At 37.3% G+C, this 19647-nt stretch overlaps 1 protein-coding gene across 18 annotated transcripts in view; it reads right to left on the bottom strand.

Annotated features, from left to right (window-relative positions):
* The window catches only part of LOC117962483 (neurexin-2-like), a 431235-nt gene that overhangs the window by 310440 nt on the left and 101148 nt on the right, over window positions 1–19647 (bottom strand). For 17 of the 18 annotated variants that reach the window (XM_059012180.1, XM_059012175.1, XM_059012177.1 and 14 more), the window contains one exon: window positions 1600–1617. The exons of the other annotated variant lie outside the window; for it this stretch is intronic. In XM_059012180.1, the coding sequence (XP_058868163.1) occupies window positions 1600–1617 (18 nt within the window). The remainder of the gene's footprint in view (window positions 1–1599; window positions 1618–19647) is intronic. 18 annotated transcript variants of the gene reach the window in all.

Here is a 19647-nt window from a genome sequence, read left to right as displayed (position 1 = left end):
TGTTCAAAGTTTTATTTTTATTGCACTTGCCAACCTCTCTTGTGGCTGTCAGCGGGGTTGCCAGCTTCAGATTATATATGTGTACACAGACACTAAAATTGAAATGTCACATCCCATTTCAGATTTCAAGTCTAATCATTTCTACAATATTAAAGACACGATCGTATGAATAGGGGAAATGATACATAAAGACTATCAACACAGTTTCTAATTGAACATTTCTGGACTTTTTCCTCCTCGTGCGGACTCAGGCTTTTTTGGTGCTTCAGTGAATATAATTATCTAAAGGAAATGATCCTTCCACGCTACGGGCAAGAGTCTTTAACTCAACCTAAAACCCAAGAAACACCCAACAGTCTTTACACAGATGTGAAACACGAACAAGAGAATGCGTCATACTGTCAGCAACTTTACAAAGTGCAATCGTTCGTAATGACATTCGGAAGAAAATTAAGTTTTTATGCTTTGCTTCATTTAGCTTCACCACATTCCTTTTTGAGCTGACCTTATCATTTTTTTTTCAATGTTTATTCTTAAAGTAGCGAAAACAATAATGCCACCAACCTTGCCTGTCGCTCGCTTCCGTTATCTCAAATGCACGGTTTTGAAAGTGTGCCAAAACTAACATGTTTTCCTTTCTAAATCGCTAACTTGCATTTCAGGAAGTCTGTTACTGTGTCACTTCCTAGGCCATTTTAAATTGAAACTAAGAGGACGTTTATTATTATTATTATTTATTTCTTAGCAGACGCCCTTATCCAGGGCGACTTACAATCGTAAGCAAAAACATTTCAAGCGTTACAATACAAGTAATACAATAAGAGCAAGAAATACAATAACTTTTGTTAGTTTTATTACCATCAACATTGAGTCCTTAGCCCCTTCAGGTACACAAGGAAATGAGCGCTTGTTGTTCAAATGGTTTCTTCTTCAAATACATTTAAGAGTGACTCAAGCATCACTAGGAGGGAAATGACAATTTGGACAACCGGATCCAAATCTGTCAGTACATTTTAAACCCTGTTCTGTGCACCTCATTGAAAAGGTTAACAATTTCACTGGTGGGACACATATGTCCCTTGCACCTGAAAGGGTTAAATATGTGTGATTAGGACCACTGGCAATAAATCTGTATACATGTAAAAGGGGGAAAATCCCACTATCATGAAATCCCTGAAAATATAATAATATTATATCTTTATTTTATATAGCGCCTTTCATAGTGGACCACCATCACAAAGCACTTTACAGAGGCAGGCTGCGAACTGTGCATTATATGCAGAGTCACTTCCAATAGGACACTGATTTAACATCTCATCTGCAGGATGGAGCACAAGGAGGTTAAGTGCTCAGGGTCACACAGTGAGTCAGTCAGAGGTGGGATTTGAACCGGTGACCTTCTAGTTACAAGCCCTGGACTTTAACCACTGGACCACCCTGCCTGCTTTATTTTAGAATTCATGTCTATGATCTAAATGAGCCATACAGGTTTACCTGATATATTACTACCAATGGTAAAGGGTGGGTAGGATACTTGTTTTAAATGATACAGGATTATATATGCATCATTGTGTGTATATTAATGTAAATTCATCTTACCAGCCTGTGATGTGTCTCCTGCAAAGCAAACAAAAAGGACATATTTAGTGAGTAAATTGTGTGGCTGCAATTCGGCATATCTTTGATAAAAACTAGTTTACATTTTCTAACCAGACATCAATCATACATATATTTCAGCACCGTTTAAATGGACAGCTCCAAAGTGTATGAGTCATTGAAACAGAATGACTGGGGGTGGGGTGTTTATTGACCTTTTAGTCCACTCTTAATAGATATCTTTGAATTAAAAATCCGTCCCGTGGGTGCAGCTGTACCCCAAATAGTATTACTTTACTACCAATGCAGAATGACTGTGTGAGACATCATTTTTCATTTTATCCCAAAACATGGTCCTGCAATGGTGACTTCCATACTGCTACAAAATTCAATGTGGTATAATTCTGGGCAGTCTCCATTGCGCCTCACCGATATACAAATCTCACCACATGTAGTTAATATTTAGACATTTGTCTATTTGACTTCCTTAAAGTTTTAGATTTAGGATTGAGTGTTCACCCATTCTGAAGTTATGGGTGATTTAAACACAGAACATTATGGTTGTATTTGAATCTGACAGTCACAACATAATTTAAAAGAGTAAACTAATCTGCAATGGAGTTTGCTTTAGATGTAACTGTGTCTTTTTCTTTATAGAGAAAATGTGTTTTTCAAGATAAGCCCTTCAACAATGGGACCAGGTCTAATCCGGTGTCTCTTTAGATATGAAAACTGTTGGTAAACCCTGAAGAAGGAGGAAAAACAAGAGACATCAGAGAAGAGGGAAAGCAAAAGTAAAGAAGAATACATCAGTCAACTGATTGTGAAAATCAATATGCACGCCAGCACACCTGGTTTCAAATTTACAAAGCTGTTATTTGCTGTGTTGTGAGTGTGCATCTGCATTATGTCAGCACCATAGACGTGGACAGCTCCATAGTGTATGAATAGCCTCAATGCAAAGCTTCTGTGTTTTAAGACTCCCAGATTCTGCACTAAAAACCTTTTATGTACAGCTGTGGCCAACAGTTTAGCATCCCCCTATAGAATGAACTAATTTTGCTTCATAAAGTTGACTCAAACCTGCTGAATAATGCTACGTTAACATATTGAATTACATACCGCTTTCTAGTTTTCCCATATACTTAATGAACAAAAAATCTGAAAAAAGACAAAATCTAACATGAAATACTGTACTGCTTTTATTGCAATATCATTTAGTAGTTTTTTTTTATTGCATGATGCTAAATAAAATATCTAAATGATGTTCATACAGTTGTTTTCTTTAATGATGCCAATCCTAAAATTCTAGATGATGCAAACCTTTTGGCCATAGCTGTATATGGTCACTGTATAAGAACATATACTTGTATCCGCAACGTGGCACAGCCATTCACCGTGTATGCATCTGCACGGATTCAGCACCACAGGACTGGACAGCTCCGAAGTGTATGAATAGCAGCCATTCAAAGCTCCCCTGATTGTGTGAGTCGCCCTGCACGCCACGCAGTCACTCAGGGGGCCCTACCTTCTCCCGCGTGATAAAGTAGAGAATGTATTTAAACAGTTAGATTGCAATATCAAACTGATTGCTGTTTGAGAGGCTGCTTCTTTAAGTATAACTCGCTCTTTAACACTCAGTGGTTTCTGCCATCGAGCCATAAGGACTTGCCACAACCTCAGCGCTGGTTGCTTTCTTCAATTATCCTTCAGAATGCCCCCTTTCAATAAGTGCCACTCCGCCGTTTGTCAATTTGCTTTGCCATCGATTGACTTGTGCTTTCTTTTCTCCCTCCCTCCCTCCCTCCCTTTCTCATGCCGATAGATTTTCTTTGTGGTCGTTGCTGCAAAAGTGTCCATCAAGGTGATGAGAGAGAGTCTGGAAACTAGGAACAATTCAACGAGGAAACGGAGAGAGGAAAAAATATATATAAGAAATATTATAATATCTAAAGCTGATCTACATGCAGTGAAATCCCTATTATTATTATTATTATTATTATTATTATTATTATTATTATTATTATTATTATTATTATTATTATTAATTTATTTGTGTACAGTAATCCAACGCGTATCTGCCCGTCACATATCCACCCTAACCGTTTATCCGCCATGATCAATCTCTTCAGCAAAGTTAGTTTATTATTGAACAGAGAAGATTAGTTCATATATTGTAGATCCTATCAACGTTTTCATACACTGTGTTGTATGGGCTCCATGAACTGCCATTGCTGGTAGTGTCATGTGAGCTGTTCAGTGTGTTGATATGTAAATAAATCCTGTTCGCCTGCGGGGGGCGTATCAACTTCAACCTCTGTCTTGATCTCCTGCATGTCACTCAGCAGCAAATGCAAGCACCCACATGGCAGATGGCTACTTTGTCACAAGCATTAATTCCCTGTATCTTTCTCAACAAGGGATTTAGGGGAGCACCCTAATACAAGCCAATACAGGATTAATTTATTTTTACATATCATCCTTACTCTGGTCTCACCGCAGTCGGATTACAATATTTATTTGGCAGGTGCCTTTATCCAAAGCTAATTGGGAACATGAGCTACAATCAATTTACTTAGATACATTGATGATACACTATTTTGGTAATACGTACAGGGAATGTAATTGTAATAACTGGGTAATTAGCAATGATGTAATTACATAGTATAAGGCCATGCCTATGTAATAGCACAAGTATTCCCTCAGTTCTTTCAATGTAAGAACTTGCCCAGTTATTACATGCTTATATACAGTATCCCCCGTAGCAATAATCCAGAAATATTTTGAAATAATGATATTACAATTCAAGTAAATGTAAGTGTTAATAAAATCAGAGTTTGGGTAATGAAGGTTTTACTATTATTACAAAAACAGGATTCATATCTGGTACATGTATATCAAAACAAAATGCACACGCATTCAGAGGGCACTCATAATTGTGTAATAATCAAAAAAGTACCAGAAATATTTGAAATGTTTGTATAAAATTTTAAGTGTATGGGATTATAGCAAAATGCACAACTTCTATCAGCGGTTAGGATGGTAGGATACGAGACAACTGGTGCAAAATCAAGGCAGTTATTTTGGTTACCATATAGAGTATTAAGGACAGATTGACAGATGAATGGGCAGACACTATCAGCACACGGGTCCACGTTTGTTTGAATAAAGCTGTTAATTTCTGGTTGCTGGAATACGATCCATTGCTAAAGATATTGGAGCTGTCCATTGCCTGGGTGCTGAAACACAGCAGGAATTGATACAAAATACAGAGAGAGAGAGAGAGAGAGAGAGAGAGAGAGAGAGAGAGAGAGAGAGAGAGAGAGAGAGAGAGAGAGAAGAGAGGTTTTCCCAAGGTCAGAGGCAGTTAGGAAAATGGCATTTTAATAGTTTATCGACAGTGACGTTGGCTGTGTGTGATGTTTACAATGGCTGGCCTACCAAACAATGTAGCACATCCTTCAATCTGAACTCCACAAACCACTGGATCGTAACATCCGATCGATAACTGACTTGAACAAACATAACGGCTACATCATATAAACTAATGACAGGGGAGTGTAATTTTCAAACAAGAAAAGTACTGCAAATCTGATTGATATGTCAAAACCCATTCCGTTTAAAAGTGTTGCATTGAAACAGTAGGCAGGAGAGACTGAGTCGGCTCATCGTTTTCCTGTTAGAAGAAACAATTACGTGCTCAGGATGCTTTCCCCTGTCGTTTAATCTGAAGATAAGCAACAGAACATTTAAAGGCTATTCTCCAGCTGTTTACAAATATCCACTGAGCTGCTACAGGGGAGTGATAATGGAACATTTGCAAGGTCCCTTTGGAATCCTTAGCTCTCGGCTGCTGCATCCATTTTTATCACAGTGGGATAAAAAAAAACGTGCATAATTGTAAAATATCCCCCAAAGTTCTGTTGACTTTATTACACCAGAGTCACTAAGCCTGCATGTTGTAAATTGCCTGAAATTACTGATTTACATCTCCCAGTTGCCAGACATTTTATTTTCTTATGCTAAGACTAGCCAATTATTGTACCCCCAAGTTTATGTCCAATTATATTCCCCTACAACTCCCACAGCAGCTCAGGAGAAGTGAAGATCAGTGGTTGTCTCCGCCGATCCCCAAGCCAATTGCCTCTTTACACCCAGATCCACAGCCCTTGGAGGACAAGGGCTTCCACTGCTAGTAGGGTCTGCTGTAGTGTGGTGAGGAGAAACCGTCCCAGATCATGTTGCTAGCCTAAGGCCAGAGACAACGGCTCTCTGTGAAATCCCCAGCAAAGATCAGCAACTTCGCACAGCCAGAACCTGCGCACCCCTGACTGTTTGACTCACCCTGCACACCACACGGTTGTGCCTTTACCAGGGGAGACACTCAGGGGTCCCACAAAAGTTAGCTTCCTTCATGATAGTAGGTAGAAAAGGCTAAAAGTTTAAAAAAGACGCATATTTCATATGTTGGCTCACAAAAGTACATCTTAAATCAGAACTCACAAAAGGAAAATAAAACGTACCCAGAACTTTGTTCACTTCATGAGGAATTGTGATGCGTAAAAAACGGCAGTAACTCGCAGGAATTTTTAGAATTTTGGAATCCAGCAGCGAGAATGCAATGATAACCATGACAACAACCTGTAACACTCAGATTGATTTCCCAAAGTTGTGACACAGGCCTACAAATGAGAAGCAGCCACCTTAACAAAACATTTCAAAACTTCTCAAATTCAATCATTCCTTTTTAGGACTGTTGAACTTAAACATACAAACACACACTTTTATTCATAACTTTCTGGGGGGTTTCACACTGAACTGGAATATACTGACTGCCTTCTAAACAGTTACAAAATTGCCTAGGCTACAATATGTGCAAAGGATCTACAAGAGGGACATTTCACATTTAATGGAACTACCACAGGGTACATTTGCAGAAATGAACAGCTACCACGTTCTTGAATTGAATTCCCCTGTTTGTAATTGTGCTCATTTTGACATCATCTTTCCTACATTCATTTTTCATGAGAGCGCTATCATTAAACAGCGACAGACTTCAGCATGCTGTTAAGCATTATGAGATGGGATCAATAATAAAAGATACTGTTGTTTACAGATGGTGCACCAACTTTAACGAACAAAGCAGAATACTGTGTAGAGAAATGGGATGATCATGTACACCAAGTGGACCAGCAACTGGAGTGAGAGAGTCATATAGCTCTGAGTGGAGAATCATTAGGAGTCTGTATTAGTGCTATGTATAGATGTAAAAATATCAAGTGGAAATTATTGAGCGTACAAAAGATAACTTCAAAGCACTGGTTTTGACAGATGTCTTATATCAAGTGATGGTAAGAGAATATACATGTTCTGACCTATAGTAAACCTGTGCTATATATCATAAGGTGATGGCAGTGTGATGAGCATAATGACCTGTTTTGATGGAAATTGTTCAATGGCCAATGTCCTAAGAACAGATACAAGAGGAACAGTGAAGGGTCCCATCTCATTTTCAGTATAAATAGAAGGGTAGTTATACAGACAACCCTGCATTGTGATTCCAAACATCTCCAGCCCCCCCCCCCCCTGAAGGAGTCCTATACAGTCACCTCCCAGTAGAAAAAGGTAACTTGGCCATTATCTTAAATCTGCTGTTTGATGCAGTGACCGCCTTAATAACTAAATGGAACACAAGTTTATTACATGTGTGTTTGAGCTTCAGAATCAAATAACTGTAATCTGGTTAAGTTTCAATTATAAGTCATTTGAGTCTTAATTATACTGTATTGGTAATGACAATAACTGAATCAATGTTGTAATTATAAGAAATTGAACCGCAACCCTGTTACATCTCACTATGTAATGGGGGCTTTTTTCAAATGTTATAGAAGAACTTGCATAGGCAATCTAAACAGATCTTATTCGTCCTTAACCTGCTGTTATCACAGACTTCGTCAGCAGTGTATTCTGTCACAGTAAAAGCCAAAAATTCCAGTAAGTCTAACCTAATATGCTTTGATATCATTTCTTAGCTCTAACATTTTCCCATGTGAAAGATGAACACATTATGGTCAAGGTGAATTTTGAATAGTAATGTTTTGTGAAGAAAATGTATCGAGCTCTCCTTGCAGATACTTTGAATGCTACACTTCTGGTCAATTTTGAGAGGTTGCATGAAGGAACTAAGTTGACATTGAAAACAGGTCAAGCATCGACTGGTACTCACAGGCAAGCCCATTTGTAAACCTTTCGGGAATTTGAGTTAATTTAAAGAACTCTCTCTCTCTCTCTCTCTCTCTCTCTCTCTCTCTCTCTCTCTCTCTCTCTCTCTCTCTCTCTCTCTCTCTCACTCTCTCTCTCTCTCTCTCTCTCTCTCTCTCTCTCTCTCTCTCTCTCTCTCTCTCTCTCTCTCTCTCTCTCCCTCTCTCTACTTGCTAAATATTTGAATGAGCAAGACATCTCAAGTAGAATGGCACCCCAAAATGTTCTCCTTTTTCTAGGAAAGCAGCACAGCTGGGGATGAGGAGTGTGTTGCTGGATAACTTCACTTTGACTACTTGCTCACTAAATATCTTGGTATCCCTGAAAAGAAAATTGTTTCCTCTTTAAAAAAAAAAAAAGTGAGATTTTAATGAACAGTCTCTCCCACAAGTGCTGTGGTACACCAAAAAAAAAAGATCCACTTACTACCAGTGCGGAATAACTGGGTACAAAATGTTCTCTTCATTTTACAACCAATACACTCAGCATGACTAAACAAAATGTTTTTCCTACAAGGACTTGAACTCCCAGTAACAACTTGGCTGTGTTCCTTTAAGGAGGACGTGGAGTATGAATAATTGTGTCAAGAAGACCCGTTTCTTAATTAACAAATGCATTAAAAAAAACATTCAAATAGAATACACATTTCTTTCATATAGGAAAATGTGAGGGGTGAAGGCAATTCATATTAAGATAACTGGAATTATTTTGCTAGTGCCATGTAGTTTAATTATATAGAGGTTTTTATATGCAGATCATTACACAAGCAACAGACCTTGAAAGAATGGGAGCTGTCCAGTACTGTGGTTCTGAAAACAGGCTGATGCATTTGCCTCAACCTTTCAGCATTTTGCAAAGCTCTGCAGAAAAGTCTTTCTTCTTTGGCTAGGCGATATCAGTGGAGAAAATCAAACGTAGAGAGAGCTAAAGAGGATCCGAGCTATGATAAAACAGCTGGAACAAGAAGCCAGCTGGGTGTGCAGTGTGTATTTGATTTATGAAAAGCAAGACTCTGTGAAAAATAAAATGTAATTACGCAGTGAACAGTTCAACCTGAATGCATGCTAATTACTAACACACATCTTGGCTTGCAATTTTTTTCCACTGTTTGCTGTGCTAATTACACATCCCTCTACTTTTGTTAGGTCTGTCACTGATTTTAAAGCCCCGCTGGTCTGTCTGAATAGATACTGAGAATGTGCTATTGGATTCTAGGTGAGGTATTATAATGACCAAAATAAAAAATATGTATTGTTCGGTCCAGTGCTGTAATTATTATGCCCTGGACTTGCCTGATCTCAGCACCACGTTACTGCATCCTCAGCTGATTCACACTCCTTGCACTATTGCACTGATTTGTCATTGGAGATATAACTTGTTGTAATCCTAACTTGTTGCATCCTAGTTCATGTTATATTTTAGTAGTATTATTGCACTTACTGTAAACTATACTGTATTTAAATAGTAAGCTTGCATTGTAACCCTGTGCTGCCCTGTAACACCTGTAAGTCACCTTGGATAAAGGTGTCTGTCAAATAAATAATAATAATAATAATAATAATAATAATAATAATAATAATAATAATAATAATAATAATAATAATAATAATAGATAGATAGCACAGAGAGGTTTTAATCAGTCTGATTTCAGGAGCTGCTCCTAAAACAGGAATCGAAGGGCAACCTTTGAATATAAAATATCTATCGCTTCCTATAGACGTTTCAGATTGATATCATCTCTCAATTTAATACACATCTTTTAATCTTTTGGGTACTGCATGATTATTATGTAATTGTGAAAAATGTGGATGTGGACTTAAGGCAGAAGACAATTTCACACAGTGGTGAGGGGATGGAATGGGTTACCTAGCCGTGTTGTTGAGGCTGAATCACTGGGATCCTTTAAGACCCGACTTGACAAAGTTCTGAGATCAATCAGCTGCTAGGAGCCAGATAAGCACTGATGGGCTGAATGGCCTCATCTCTTTCTTAAGTTCTTATATGCCTGTCTGTTTTCCCATCCTTTGAATACACCTGTTTTGTGTCTTGTATTGCTTGGCTAGGCAATGTTGCTAATTAGGTAATATTGCACACCGCTTCAAGGCTATCAAATGGATAAAACGTTAGCATTTACACATACAGGAAAATGAGAATCACACAGAGGATATCTATTAACCATCGCGAAAGCGTTTTAACAGTATCTAGTAAATTATTAATGTAGTCATTAGTACAACACACTGAGGAGTTCATTCAATGTTGTGTGAAACTCTAGTTTGCACTGCACTTTCACGAATTTATCCCCATCAGTAACAGTAAGAAAGTCATTTATTTCCAGTGGAAAGGAATATTAGATAGTAGAATATTCATTCTGAAGTAAAACTAGAAGTAATCTGTCTTGCATTCATTCAAATCTAATGACAGAATAACAGTGAATCACTCTGTTAAAAGACGATGCAGAGTTTAATCCAAGGTAAATATCGTATTGCTTTGAATTAAGACACACTTTTTAAACCAACTTTTTTTGATATTATTTTGTAGTTTCTTTGATTACATGATGTTAAATAAACGATCCAAATGATATTGTTATATTTATTTATTTTTAAATGATTTATAAATCCTAAAATTCTAGGTAATGCAAAACTTTTGGCCAGAGCTGTATTTGAAAATTGTCAGGTTCTAAAAAATATATCTTTTTTTTTTGCCAGCTTGTCCTGCTCTAAACACAAAAATCTGTATTTAAAACCTTTACTGAAACCTGAATAAAAACACAATAGATATTTCTGGAAGCCAGTCTATATTGGTACCCCCATGACATGGCTGAGAGTGAAAGCTAGGCTCTGTTGCCTGGCAACAGTGACAGACAGAGAGGCTCCGTGCTGTCTGGGCTCTCTCTCTCTCTCTCTCTCTGCATGTTAACCTTTTATGAGGAGTTTTGCAGTTAAGCCACAACCTGAAACATATCCTGTAGGCCTCTCTGTCAGCGACAGAGGAAATTGCTTGACAGGAAAAAAGGGAAAAAAGGAGAACAAGCCTGCATTAGGAGCTTGAAGACATATTTCCTCACAATTAGACATTGAGCGACCTTGAGACAGCGAGCCCCAAAAGGCAAGGTAACAAAGGAGTCTTCTTGACAGCAAAAGTCTTGGAGAAATACATAAATTGAATAATTATCTGGGGGATGGAGAAATAAACTAGGGGGCTGTGGTGAATAGTGGCTAGCCTTTCAACACTGAAGGCTTTTAAGGTCAAAGGAAAGATGTTTGAGTACCAGATACTGCCTTTATTATGTTTTATGTGGTTCAGTATTAACCCAGGTAGTACGGAATTCAATTTTCTTTGGAAGAAAAAATAGAACAAGCTGTATTAATGTAATTTGACCTCAATCAAAAATTCAAGGCAGCCCCAAAGGCGCCAAAATGCAAGGCTTAGCGTTAAAACCAAGCAGGTGAACCAACATATGATACATGTCAATTGCAAAAAAATTAAACGCTTGATTATTTAAATAGTTGCAGTTTTTATGATTGCCCACCAGGTGGCACAATGCTCAATGTCGCACGGCACAGAAACTCTTGAAGCAATAGAACTGTATTCACACTGCTGAATCGGACTCTGACACATTGATGTAATTTCTTTTTAAAAACAATCTCGATCCTGGTCATTTATCAACTGAAAGAACTAAGAACTACTTTAAGGATAATTGAAACGGTTGGATTCCAAAACACACACGCTTAAGAAAGGCTAATAGAAATATCAGCAAGTCGATAGAAATATCTAGGGGCGTTATAAAGAGAGTGGCCACTTTATTAGAAACTGGTAGAAAATCAATCAGACATTTATATATTCCCAAGCAGGAACTTTTTGTTTTAAAATAGAATTTCCGCTTCAAATAATTCAGTCTGTCCTATACATTAAAGTTGTCCGTCATTAAATTAATTTTAAAATTATAACTCATGTATGGGAAACAACCGACCACTGTATTGTGTGCTGTGTATAGAACATACAGAATAAGTCAAAAGCGTTTTTTAAGTTTAAGGGTCTTGAGTATAATTTGCTTGACTGATTTTGAATATGTCATGTGTAGGGTGTCGCTGATTATAACAGAAATGATCTCACGCAGTTTGAGCAACAGGAAACTTTTAGTTAAAAAAATAAACCCTGTGAAAAGTACAGCATTACTTTCAGATTCCCGAAATGCTACAGATTGCACAGGGGATTCAAAATGCCACTGTTGAGTTTCTGCGTCCCTAGGAAATACCGATTAAAAGCCTCCAACATCTTTAGCTTGTAAAAGGAATCAGTGCTGGCAGTTTGTACTGGGCTTGACATGCAAGCACTTCCTTTTAAGTGGTTCCACTCAAAGAGTTTTATAATTTCACTTTCCGTGCCATGCACTTCCATTCGCTGTGCAGCTAACTCATGTTTTGAGAGAAACGCATCTCATCACATATGTTCCTTTTCAAAATCATACCTACAGCTGTGGCCAAAAGTTTTGCATCACCTAGAATTTTAGGATTCAGACAATTTAAAAACAAAACGTATATGAACATAATTTAGATCTTTTATTTATCATCAGGTAATCAATTTGATCAATCAACCAATTAAGAGTCTATATTTTTGGACATTTGACAGCACATGGAATCCCTCTCCATTGCATTAACCATTTGTAGTGATAATCCCACATTGCTCAATCCTGGGCCATTCCCTAGTGCTATAAAAAGCTCTAAAAATCAAGGCATGGGCTGATCAACGGAACAGTTTACTATAGAATTTTTTGCTCGTTTTTGAAGTCACATGTGAATGAATTCTAGAGATCCTGAATTGGGTGTGTAGCTGCCATATTAATCGTTACCGGTCCAATGTTGGACCCTGTCAGACAGCATCAAAAAGACGCAAAAAACAGGTCTCTGGTCGTTTTTTCTCCGGAAAAAGCTGAGAAAACCATTCAATGGCCGAGTGAGATCGATAGGAGCCGAGAGAAGCCGAAAAAAAGGGGGCGTATCTCATGAATACATATAGCCCTGGCATCACATAGGTAACACGGACATAAGCAAACAAGATAGCTGCTTCTGCATCCAGCGCTCAAAGAATATCACAGACATTTGCAGAGTTTTCTTTAGATGTTATAGTAATAAATAATGACTTGGATCGCATTATTGAGGAGTTTGGTGATAAAACGAGTGATCAGGAGATGATTTATCGGTATGCATGACTATCAAGAGGTATGTGAAAAATACAGCGAACGAGGGGGCTGGGGGGGGCAGGGCTGGAGATGCAGTACTGAGTGTCCTGTTGATATGCAGGGCCTTTTAAACCTGTTTTACCGTGAATAAAATTACTTTTAAACAGCGCGTCTAAAATAAACTGCGCGTGTGAAAATAATTTGGACCTGACGCGCCTGAGACGCGCTGAATAGTATACAAAAGAAATCTTCAGCATATGAAAAAGGGGACCAGTGATAAAGTTGCCAGTTCTATTAAGTGGTAAGGAAATGGCTCTCCATATAGATTTTCAAGCTCATTCTGCACTGGATCTTGTTAAGACATGTGCTAGCACATCCCAACCTGAACAGTTCCTCACACTCGTATCTAATACCCAGAGTATCCTTTAATCTGCCTCAGGGTTTGGTTGCTAATCCCCTTGACTGAATTCTGAAAATACAGGCTGTAAACTGTTGCCATAGCAACCGGTAACGACATTCTCTTCACCGGGCTAATAAATACCTTGGTACCACAGTTAACCCCGTGTGATCCAGTGTGATTAATTCCATACTGCACAGCCAAATAGAATCTGGCGAAAAGATATCAACATGTAGGGGGCAATGGAGGTCAGACAAATATTGCGAGCACACTTGAGAACACTGTGGCCCAGCACAGCTGCAAGGTGTGAGGATGTTTTTCAACTCAACCAACCCAGGATGCAGAGGAACTAGGAACTGATAAAGTGAGGTACATTGTTCTCCCAGAACATTAGGTAGCCAATCGTTATCTGATTTCTGTTCATAATTAGGTGCGACATCGTTGTGCTTAACGATAATGTTTAATCTATATGTGTGTAACTTTTTAATACTAGAATCAATAAATGGAAACTTACCAACACAGAAATTGGTACTGTGCACACTAATTTGCAGACGTCTAATTAATTTGGTTCCTTACAAATTATGTTCATGTTTTTTTTCAATTATGTCTCAGTCCTAAAACGCTAGGTGATGCAAAACTTTTGGCCATAGCTGTAGATCTATTTGATTTAAGTAAATAAAATAATCTTTAGTATTTTGACAGCTTTGTGAGTTGGGACAAATATTAAAATGTATTTAAGTTGATTTTCAAAGTCTTCTACATCAAAGAGTAAATTACCTTCCTCAAAGGGATAAAAAATGCCTGTTCAAAGCTAGAAATAAAGAGCTCTTAATTAATGTAATTGTAATTACTAAAGCATAAATCATACCTGTGTTGTACTTCTGTTTGCTAAACAGCTCTCAAATGTGCAATATTGAAAGAAACACATGTTATAACACACACGTATTTTCATTATAAAACATGATATCTGTAAAGAAAGTTCTCAGTTTCTATGCCTTATTCTCTGGGCATCTGTTGTACTTCCTGAGTCATTTCACCTCAGCGGTGTTTTCAGGGGCATGTTACTGGCTGAAAGCCTGTCAGTCATTTGGGGAAGCAGCTGATTGGTTAATGCCAGGAAAGAAGCTACCAAATGGGGTGGGGATAATTTCACCCTCCAGCGCAACACTAACTGAAAGCTTGGCTTGCAAACATAGATTTCTTTAATCAGATGCACTACCTAAATACAAGTGCACTGTAACACGTATTTGGGCATTTGAGACTTAAAAATGAATGATTGTGTTTCTGCAATCACTTGAAATATTCAGGTTAACATGCAAGCACGTTGCAAGGTGTTTGGGGGATTACTTTGAGATGAAGTAGTCATATCTTGGGTTTAATTAGTCATATGCATGAGGCTGCAGGCTTAGAACTAAATAAGTATTTACTAAACCCTGTATAAGTTGCAAGCCAGGCTGTTTGGTATAATATGTATCTTATCAGTAAGTGTAAATAGCCTACACCATCCATTGACAATAAAACACTACTTTTATATGAAAATGGCTTTATATTTAAAGTTGATACAGCCAACTTTCCAATGTTTTGGTATGTTTAATATACCTTTGTCAAGGGAAAGTGTGTTTGAAAACAAACAGTGGAGCTACTTATAGGCTTTGATGCCATGATAACTACACTCTGTTGAAATCTATTAATGTGGTTGTGATGTAATTCACTACATAGTTATTATTATTATTATTATTATTTATTTCTTAGCAGACGCCCTTATCCAGGACGACTTACAATCGTAAGCAAATACATTTCAAGTGCTACAATACAAGTAATACAATAAGAGCAAGAAATACAATAGCTTTTGTTCAAGCAAAGTACAAGTGTGACAAACCACAATTCAATAATACAGCAGATAATAGTGATAGTGACATCAGGATATGATTAAATAGTGATAGTTACATCAGGATGTGATTAAATACAAAGTACTACAGGTTAAACACTTGGCAGATTACAGTATTCTGAAGTACAGGATTAAATGCAGTAAAATAGGGGGCAGATAAGAGCAAAATAAAGCACATTTACATGAAGGGTGATAGTGTCCCAGGATACAAACAGAGGAGTTCTACAGGTGCTCTTTGAGTTCTACAGGTGCTAGTTAATGATGTAGTGATCCACTGTTCCTTTCTATTTAAACCTTCAGGCATCGTGGTATTGAGTCTATTTATCCTTATATTTTCCTTTATTCTTCTGTATTGTATATTATCTACTTGTAATTCTTTTAAACTATAAATTATATATAAGTCATGCTCCTATCTCTTCATCAACTCTTTATTAAACTTTACCTACCATTTACCTAACCCCCAAAAAGCAGGTAAATCAAACTGTGAGTTTCACAGGAAGTTGATGGAGCTTGGCAAGGTGCATTGTGGAAGCTGTAGTTTTTTTCCCAGTTTTTTTTTTTAAGCCACTTGGGTATGCATAGCAATACTGGCATATTGTCTGAAGGGCCAACTTATTAAACTTGAAGGCAAAGACAGCTACAGAAATTACTAGAGAGGAGCTGACGTACCTAAAAAGGGATGCTGAATAAGTTAGAAATGAATCATTAATTACATTTTGCAGGTTGTAAATCATTTCTTTGCAGTGATAAATAAAAACAGGGCTATCCATGTTTAATAGTTTTCTTTAAAGAAAGAACTTCAGGTGAAACTTATTTGATTATTGGAAACATTATTTCAGCATGAAATCATCATAGGAGACACAGTGGTTGGAATTGATCTCCAAAAGAGGACCAGAGTCAAGCAAAGCATGGGGCAAGATGAAACATTTTTCCATTAAAGCGGTTTTATAAAGCTTACCTGTTTTGCACTCCCATTAGCTACACAAGGCTCAAATGTGCAGTTTTGAAAGAAACACATGTTATGGCAAACGTATTATTTTAAAACACAATAGCTGGCACTACACCACGTTAAAGAAAGTTCTCAGTTTCCATGCAGTGATCTCTGTTACACTTACACTTGCTAGGTTACGTCAGCAGTGTCTTCAGGGTCATGTTAGTGGCTGAAAGCATGTCAGTCAATAGGGGGAAAGAGGCCATAGAAGAGGCGGGGACAAACCAAGGAAGTGCAACACTATCTGAAAGCATGGCTAGCAAACAGATTTCTTCAACCAGATGTTTTAAAATACGAATGCATGTTAACTAGAACATTTCTTTCAAGACTGCACATTTGAGATCTATATATCACATGCACAACATGCAAGACTACTGGCATAACTTTGTTATAACTTTAAAGTAGTTTTTTTTTTTAAAAAGTAGCGTGTCTCTTTCTTATTCAATATTTGAATGCAAACATGTCAGATACCTCAAGGCTGGAAGTCATGCATACTTAGGATACAAAGCATTTCTCATCTCACAGTATATTCCATTTATAAGACGATCTCTGTCTTCCAAACCACACCCCCAAAAAAATTAAAAAATAGCACTTCTGTCAAATCAAAAAGACACACGGTGATTGGTAAACATTAAACACGCTTTAGTGTTCACAGAAATGCAGGTATTTTCCAAAAACAGGGGATGGGTTTTGAAAATATCACCCTTACATTTGGATGACAGTAAGCCAAGCACAGTGATGGATGAAGCATGCTGGATGCCAAACTGAAACATGTCTTTAAACCTTTTACCTTTGGAGTCCTGTGATTTTAGTGGGAGCTCTACATAAGAAAGCAATGCTGTCCTTTTAAACATCTGGCTGAACATGTTGTGTGGCTCTGGTGTAGGGGATATAGTGGAGGAGGTTGTACCGACATAGGTGGCATATTTTTTCCATGTATCTGTTGAAACGCTTATCCAATTGTCATGAAACTTAGTATTAATATTATTTAGCAGAAATTATTGTCAGATCGTGGCGGTATACTGTAGGGTCTGTCTGTCTGTCTGTACATCCCTCCGTCTGTACTTCACATATGATTTCCATATAGCTTTGTAATATATTATGCATTGTAATGAAAATGTTTTAAAATCTCTAAGATAACTATTTTAATATATTACAAGGGTATTTATTAAGGGAATTAATTTTAGTTCTATTTATTAGCCTGACAACAGTATTGGAATTTTGGTAGCTGCTGTATTTATAATTATAATAAAGTATATAGGATTTTGGTTTACATGAACTAATCTATTAATCTTGTTGTATTTATTGTAATATGTTGGTTGTATACTTCTTTTTTCTTTGGTTTCTTATGAGCCCAGGGACTCCCGATGTAAATTAGCTTATAGCTAAGTCTGGGGTGCAATGCATCCTGTGACTTGTTATAAATGTTAAAAATTGTATACTGTCCCTGTTAAATAAAACATTAAAAAAAAAATTGTGATCAGCATTTCATTGCCATTTATTATTCGTTACTATTCTGCGCATTCAGCACTGCTGTTACAGATCATGATCATCGACTGCATCGTCTTACTGATGCTTCTCATTTTGAATTCACAGTTGTGGCACTGGATGTATATTACTGGCATGCTTCTTGTTGTTACAGACGTCATCTCAAGGGGTTTGGTCAAGAACTTAATATAAATAAAATCAAATAGTGTTTGTTTAACTTTAGACCTGCGTTGCATGTTCTGTGCATGGTGTGGCACATACAACACATCCTGGAATTCATTCATTCTTTACAGTGCTTCATTTTACAGAGGCGATTTCTACATTTATTTGATATATTATTATATTTGAAATTATAATCTAAAAAATCAGATCTTAACACTGCCACTTCATCGCTCAGTTTTTCAGTTTAAACTTCTGAATGTTTTTTTTTTTCCTTTTCACCGGTTATAGAGAGGGTTTGAAGTTCGTTTTTTAAAAACGGTTTAACCTCAAGAAATATGTTCATTAAACAAATGAAAGCGATAAAAATAACGGGTGCGAAAAATTAATTGAGTATTCTGGGGGGAAAGTGTGTGTGTGGGGGGGGGGGGGGGGGGGGGGGGGGTCTGTATAGGCAGACAACCCACAGTATTGTATTGAAGGTAAGCCAAAGTGTTTTATTTTTTATTTATACATTTTTTGGTATATATATATTTTTTTTAAATAAATTTAATATGCACAATTATTTCCCCCCTGATTTCTCCCCAATCTGGAATGTCCAATCATTTATTCTCCTCACCGCAGCAATTCCCCCACACAGCTCAGGAGAACGGAAAGTGAATGAGCCAGCTTCCTCTTTTACAGGTTTAAACACCTAGAAAGCAGCTACAACAAACTCATTTTGCCCCAAATCAGCTTCAAGTCTGATGTCGCTGTCTGTGTTTCCCAAGTCCTCTAGACCAAGCATAATTCAAGAAGAGAATTTACTTCTCCCCATTATCTTCCAGTGCAAGCTTTTAGACATTGCTTATGCGGCTGCTTTGCATGCAAATGACATGGCAGGACACGCATATCAGAGTCCTGAGGGAGCAAGGCCTCCTAGAAATGAACAACAGGGCAGAGGATCAGTCTGTTAGGCAGACAACTGGCGGTATCATTGGATGCAGCTTTTTTCTCTTCATACAAAGCTATGAGGCAGAGAGAGGACCCACAAGGGCATAACGAGGTTAGTACTGGGGCAAGAGGATCAGGATTCAAGAACCTGGAAATCTTCCCTTGCTAGTAACTATGGACAGCGATCCAGATAAGGTTTTGGTCCATTGATTCATTTACTCTCCATTTTAGACACTACTGGTCTGGCCAAAAGTTTTTCATCACCTAGAATTTTAAGATTGAGATATAATTAAAAAGACGAACCATACAAACATAATTTAGATCTTTTATTTAACGTCATGTAATCGACGAAAAATCGAAAAAGGTCTACCGGAAGCCGTAATAGTTAGATTTCGAAATGTTACATTTTTTCAATTTTTGTCAGTTTTTCATTAAGTATATTGAGAAAACAACAAAGCAGTACGTAATTCAAGATGTTAACGTAACATTATTCAGCAGGTTTTCTTCGACTTTAAGAATCAAAATTAGTTCATTCTAAAGGGTGATTATTTTCAATAAATACTAACTTATGGGGTATAAATGGTTAATAAAGTATTTATTAGAGGACCTTATAAAGGATCAATAATGGCGCCTAGAAGGTGCTTTATAAATATTTATAAAATGTTTGTTCATAGTTTATATACTATATATTCATCATCTATAAAGGATTAATAAAGTGTTTATTATTGCTACTGTAAATTCCTTAATTTATTGAT

Source organism: Acipenser ruthenus, chromosome 43, assembly GCF_902713425.1.
Source record: "Acipenser ruthenus chromosome 43, fAciRut3.2 maternal haplotype, whole genome shotgun sequence".
Lineage (NCBI taxonomy): Eukaryota > Metazoa > Chordata > Actinopteri > Acipenseriformes > Acipenseridae > Acipenser > Acipenser ruthenus.
Note: the sequence above shows the minus strand (reverse complement) of the source record. Positions and strands in the feature narration are given on the sequence as shown.